This window comes from Pituophis catenifer, unplaced genomic scaffold, assembly GCF_029215685.1.
Source record: "Pituophis catenifer annectens isolate HBS135680 unplaced genomic scaffold, rPitCat1.0.hap2 SCAF_12, whole genome shotgun sequence".
Taxonomy (NCBI): domain Eukaryota; kingdom Metazoa; phylum Chordata; class Lepidosauria; order Squamata; family Colubridae; genus Pituophis; species Pituophis catenifer.
Window position 1 is genome coordinate 26,788,886 of NW_027256892.1, and position 5,692 is coordinate 26,794,577.

Sequence of the window (5,692 nt, forward strand, 5' to 3'; positions counted from 1 at the left end):
ACGCTTGTTCCAGGGCCTTGGATTCTGAAGGATTAGAGATGAGCATCAGAGGTGTTTTTCCTTATTGATCTGTCGCTTTCCTCAGTTACGTATAATTTTCATTATTCCAGTTTTAACTTTGCTAAGGGCCCAGAGTCTCTTCAGAAGGACCAAGCCGAGACACTGCCAACCTCTCATATGGTGGGGCTCCCAGTTGCTACAACCCCTGAATCCATTACTCGCACCAGCAGAATACAGGAGAGTTGTAAGCAATTATCAACATGGCTCTTGGTAGTACAAGGGCAGCTTGCAAACTCTTGAGAGAGAAGGGTCATGTAATTCCCTCCCTTGGGCTGAAGAGGAAAATGGCAAGAAGGCAGAGGTCACTGCTTCTTCACCCAGGAACCCCCAACAGAACCCTTCCGCTTCACTTTAAGACAAGGACACCGACTTCCCTGCTTCAGTTTTAATAGTTGAGTCCAGCCATCCTGCCTTCCATGTGTGAGGCAGAGTCAATCTTGACATGACAACAAGCTGCTGCTTGCCAAAGAAAAGTGAGTCGACAAAAGCTTGAAACCCAACAGTCTATTACTGTCCACATGGTGTCCAGCATGTCATCTTGACTACTGAGGGGAAGAAACATCTGCCTCGTAGGCCTCTGTTTTCATGTCATTCAGGCCCAGCTCCTCGTTCTGTTCAAACCGCCGTTCGTATCGCTCCACACACAACTCCGGGTCTTCTTCAGGAGCATAGAGATTCTGGAAGTGCAAAGACAAGACTATGAGGCAGCAGCCTGCGTGCAATAAATCCCTGGGGTTTGCAGTCTTTTGCCCAAATCCAGTAGGATTCCTTTTAGGAACAGATCTGGGGTTTATAAAAAAAGCCAAAATCAAACATGCTAAGAATCATCTACACCATTATTAAAAAATATGTACAACAGGGTAACATAAAGAGTGTCCTTCAGCCTCTTCACGCACCAAGGTCAGCCTTCTCCAACCCAATGCTGGCCAAAGTCCCGGCTGGCATACCTGAAGAAGGCCAGAACAATGCCACACACAACCCAACAGTTCAACAATGAAGGCCAAACAATTTCACCCAAGAGAGGTAGACTTTAGAGCCGCCTCCTACATCCTGCCCACAGGGACATTCCATATCAGAGGGTGCCTGGAAGCCCCGAGGCCAGGTATAAACCTATGTTTGCCCTTCACTGAGCCATGACAGGCAACATGAAACAGCTGCATTTTCAAACAAAATACCCAATGCCTCTTTTAAAACCTGATGGACCGTTTCCTCTTCCTCCCATGTTGTTTGCATCGATTTGCCTTACCTGAAGGTAACTGTTTCCTGCAGGATCATCCAGAACAAGGTGTACCTTCATCTGCCCATCTACAATCTGGCAGAAAAAGAAAAGCTCTCCATCTGACCACAGAAAGCATCGCCCGCGAAATGCAAGGCTCGCCATCCCTCCCGCAATGGGCCTGCAGGGGGCTGACGCTGGTAGCACGAGTGGCATGCAAAGGCAGCCTACCTGCTGGAACTTCCTCCCAAAGGCGCACAGTTTTGCTGCTTTGTCGGGGCAAGAGCCGTCCCCCAGGGTGAAAGGATTCTTCTCCACCTGCGGCAGAGACGCCTCGGGTTAGGCCCAAGGCAGAGGCAGCGCCCCGCTCTCCCAGCCCACCCGAAGGCATCACCTCTCTGATCAGCAGGCCCAGGCGCCCCGAGACTCCCCCAGAGAGATCCAGCAGCCACTTCTCTGCCTTCTGCCCAGATGGCTCGAGTCAAAAGGCAGGAGCAGCTCACCCAGGGCCGAGGCTTTCACGCCCACCACTATTTCAGCTGATCTCCAGTTCCTTCATTGGAAGAAATGTGGCAATACAGGACAGACCTCCTATAATCGCTCAGATTCACTCACCAGAGCCTGGATGTCCTTCAGCAACCCTTCTAGAGTGGTGAATTTTCCACCCAGAGCTCCCATTCCTAACTCAAACTCCAGCTCTGGAATCTCTATCATGCAAGTTTCTGACTGCAAAAAAAAGAGAACGTCATTTATTTCCGGGAGAGGCTGGCTGTAGGCCTTTACAAAGAGTGTCAATGTCAGAACTGATGGAAAAGAGCGTCACCTTTAGAACGTCCCTGGTCATGTCTGCAGGGCCCGTCACATGAAGGGTTATCTTGGTACCCAAAGGCTCGATGCCTCCCCCGGATTTCACCTAAGGCAATGGAGAGGAGGGTCTCAAGTGGTAACACGGAGCAGAGCCCTCAATGACCCACCTTCCAGAACGAAAAGACTCACCTCGTTTGTTCTGTGCCCACAGGCATCGCAGTTTGTAGCCATGATGACGACTTCCTTGAAATGGGGAATCTCTGAGGAGAAGCAGTAAAGAAAAACTCCACCATGCAGACTCATCAGCCTCTTGCACCACCCCGCACGCGTTGCCTTGGGGGCAGAGGAGGAGCCCAGTCGGCTCCTTCTGCCCTCCAAGAGCCAGTGCCCGCACCAGGGCCATACATATTTTGGCCGTCCATCACAGGACTGATGCAGACAAGCAGTGTCCCCCACAGGCTCAAAGGATACGCACCAGCTTCATGTTTGTGCTGGCGGGAGTGTTGCATTCAGGACAGTTGGTGTTGAACTGCAGAACCTGGTAGAAGAGAAGCCAGCCTGAGGCACCTCTGCCCAGAGGGCTCCTCTGCTCCTGACTGGACAGGCACCAGTCCAAAGGGGAACTCTGCCACCCAAGTGCCAGCCTCTTCACCACCCACTCACCTCATTACTCAGATCCTCTGCAGAGTCAGCTGAATCCTCCTCCAAGCCCTCTTCCTGGGGTGGAACAGAGGGGTCCATAAGCGTTTGGCATGCAGACCCTCAGGGCTTGCAACAGAGCTCAGAGGCCACAGGAATGGCTTGGGGCTGCACCCAGGCAAGACCTTTCCAAGCCCCCCGTTACCTCTATTCCAAGCAGAGCTGCCTGCTGGGCTGTCCTCTTGTAATGGGTGACCTCTAGGGCATCGTCCTTCTGCGGGGCATGCGGGTTCTCCACAAAACTGTTTCCTGAAGGATCATCAAGAATCTGGAGGGGAAAAGAGGTGCCACCAAAATCACTCTTTTGCCGGGATTAACAATGCCTGCAGGTGGAAGCTGCTCTCAGCATCCCAAGGTGACTTACAAATGTGAAAGCCGACTCCACTTCCTTCAGGCTTTTCAACTTAGAGATGAATTCGTCGATTTTTCCTGCCACTTCAGTGTCCATTTTCTATGGCCAAAAAGCAGAAACAAGTGACTTGCTTTCCCAATGGAAGCAGCGCACACAGGGCAGCCCCTTCTAGGCTCCGAGCTGGGACTGTTCCCCCAGAAAGGCAATTCTGCAGTAAGAACCTTAAGCCACCAGTCAAAACCACCTGGGCTGGCTTGTTCATTTTCTGGACCAGCTGACTGCATTCTCTCCCCACCAAATAAAGACAAAGTCGACCCTGGACCACAAGCAGTTTCACTGTGAAATATTTAAGGTGCCACAGAGCTCTTTGTTGTGTGTTCACAGAATCTCCCAGGTGGAGCTGTCAGAATTGCAGAAGGCCATGTGAAAACAGACAGAAGACCATCCTCTCCTGTTTCACTTCCCGAGGGGGCCTTCACACCCCAATAATTTACTTATGAACAGGATGCTCTAGAACCTTTTGGGCACCAGGGACCGGTTCCATGATCAGAGGTTTTTCCACAGACTGGAGGGGGCGTGGTTTTGTGTGCTGCCTGCATTCCATGGAAGGGGCTTCGCTTGTTTGCAGGGACCGGTTTCTGGCAGGCCACACACCAGTGCCGGTCCATGGACCAGGGACTGGGGACCCCTATTCTAAAACAGCTATCAGAGGGTTGTTTGCCCAGGTGGCAGGAAGCCTATCTGCAATTAACACAGCCAAATGCCAAGCTAGAAAGTTGCCCCATGTGAGGAAAGCGCCGCCCCTCCTTTTCCCAGATTCCTTTGAGCAGCTTACTCTGCGGTCAGGCTGATCCTGCTCCAGTTCTGCTATTGCTCTGTCAAGGATCCCTTCCAGGGTTGTAAGAACTGATAGGAGGGAAAGCCATGATTACTCCATGCTTCCAGACAATCACAAATTTCTTCCGCCCAGACAAGGAAAATAATTATCCTTACTATGAAAAAAAACCACCAAACTAATAATATGGCCTCCTGCCAGATCCTCTCGGGCAAGGCAGCGATCAGAAAGGCGGCTGCAGCTTCTATCCCTCAAAAGATGGCAACACACACACACCAGGCATTCTCACCCTTGTCTAACCCCAAGTCGTCATCCCCCTTGTGCCCTAATTCCAATCGGCCTGGAAAAATAACAGCAGATGACAGGAGCTGAGCCCCGCGGATTAAAGCCGCACTTCCTCAGAGCCAAAAAGGAAGCCAGCTTGGAAAGGAGCCTACGCTCCCCTCCTCAGCCCTAAAGAAAGCTAGCTGGAGGGCCACAGCACCCGGTCACCAAAATCCACCGCAAGCAGCTCCTCCTCTTCCTCCGCAATGGGTCTCCCCCAGGAAAACAGGAAGGCCCGGGGGGGGGGCTCCTCTCCCATGTCCCTCCCCCTCCCCCTGAGGTCCCAGCAGGGCCTCCTACCCACCTCCCTTCTGAGAAAAAGCGGGGATTTCGAAGTCTAGCTCTGGCACTCCAGCGGTGGCAGTGTCCGTCTTCACCACCGCCCTGTTCATGTCCTGCGGGAGGAGAGCATCAGGAGCGGTTACTCTGCCCCAGGAGGGGGGGGAGGCCTGGAGGAAGGGGCCCCGACACAAGACGCTCCCCCCGGGCTCCCCCCACCAACAGCCCCCCCCACAAAGCCCCCGGCGGGAGGGGAGGAGAGGGGAAGAAGCGCCTCCGGAGCTCCCCGTCCTCTCTTCCCCTCCTTCGGGGGCGGGGCGGGGCGGGGCGTGTCCGGAGCGGCCCCCACCTGCCGGCTCTTGACGGCCAGCGCGTAGCGGACCCCGCGTGCCTGGATGCGCCCGGCTGACTGGATCTCGGCGTTGGTCCAGCCGCAGCTGCCGCAGGCGAAGGAGCCGACGATGACCTCCCGGAAGAACGGGATGGTGGTCAGCAGGAGCCGCGTGGCGCCCTGCGGGGAGAGAGAGGCTGAGGCCCGCCCGGGCTCCCCGGCACCGCCGCGCCTCCGGGAGCCCCGCCGCCCCGCCCGGCCCCGGGAAGCGCCGCGCCCTCACTTGGCGGAAGCAGGCCATGCACAGCGACTCCATCTCGGTCGGCAGCTGCTGCTCGTCGTCGGCGCTCAGCGGGTGGAAAAGCCCCCCCGCGGCCCACGGCTCCCGACCCACCGCCGCCATGCCGCCCTCTGCCTCCGCACCGGCTTCCGCTTCCGGCGGAAGGAGAACGCGGGCGCCCCTGTGACGTCACCCTCAGGCGCCCCGCCGCCCTGCCCGTGAGCGTCAAGAGGCGGCCCGCGGGCGCCGCTCCCTTCCCCAGGGGGCGTGGATGGGTGGGGGGGGGTTTCTCTCTGCCCGGGAACTCCCGCGCAGGATACAGAACGGCAGAGTCGGAAGGGCCCTTGGAGGTCTTCTAGTCCAGCCCCCGCCCAAGCAGGAGGCCCGCCTGGACCATCCCTCTTCTTCCAAGGGCCCCCAGGGCCTCTGGGGGGAAGGAAGGAATTGCCACCGGCTGGTTGCCCAGAGCTTCTCACCCGTGGCTTCTGCTCCTGCCCCCGGGGGCTTCG

General features: G+C 56.0%; 1 protein-coding gene across 1 annotated transcript; it reads right to left on the reverse strand.

Moving 5' to 3' along the window:
• Positions 1–430: 430 nt before the first annotated feature.
• On the reverse strand, positions 431–5,329 carry ZPR1 (ZPR1 zinc finger). Its single transcript, XM_070952492.1, has 14 exons — positions 5,187–5,329; positions 4,922–5,083; positions 4,598–4,688; positions 3,970–4,040; positions 3,147–3,233; positions 2,928–3,050; positions 2,747–2,800; positions 2,555–2,621; positions 2,273–2,343; positions 2,100–2,189; positions 1,892–2,002; positions 1,508–1,594; positions 1,307–1,372; positions 431–737 (listed from the first exon to the last, which is right to left on the reverse strand). The coding sequence occupies exons 1-14, from the start codon at positions 5,304–5,306 to the stop codon at positions 603–605; spliced, it is 1,335 nt and encodes a 444-aa protein (XP_070808593.1). The 5' UTR covers positions 5,307–5,329; the 3' UTR covers positions 431–602.
• Between the last annotated feature and the right edge of the window lie 363 nt (positions 5,330–5,692).

Bases quoted from the DNA above. Each gene is read 5' to 3' on its own strand.
- ZPR1 (XM_070952492.1), bottom strand. From the start codon at position 5,306: ATGGCGGCGGTGGGTCGGGAGCCGTGGGCCGCGGGGGGGCTTTTCCAC. The intron at 4,689-4,921 runs GTGGGGGCCGCT...CTCCTCCCGCAG, and splicing joins TGGCCGTCAAGAGCCGGCAG to GACATGAACAGGGCGGTGGT. The intron at 2,622-2,746 runs GTGAGTGGGTGG...CTCTTCTACCAG, and splicing joins CAGAGGATCTGAGTAATGAG to GTTCTGCAGTTCAACACCAA.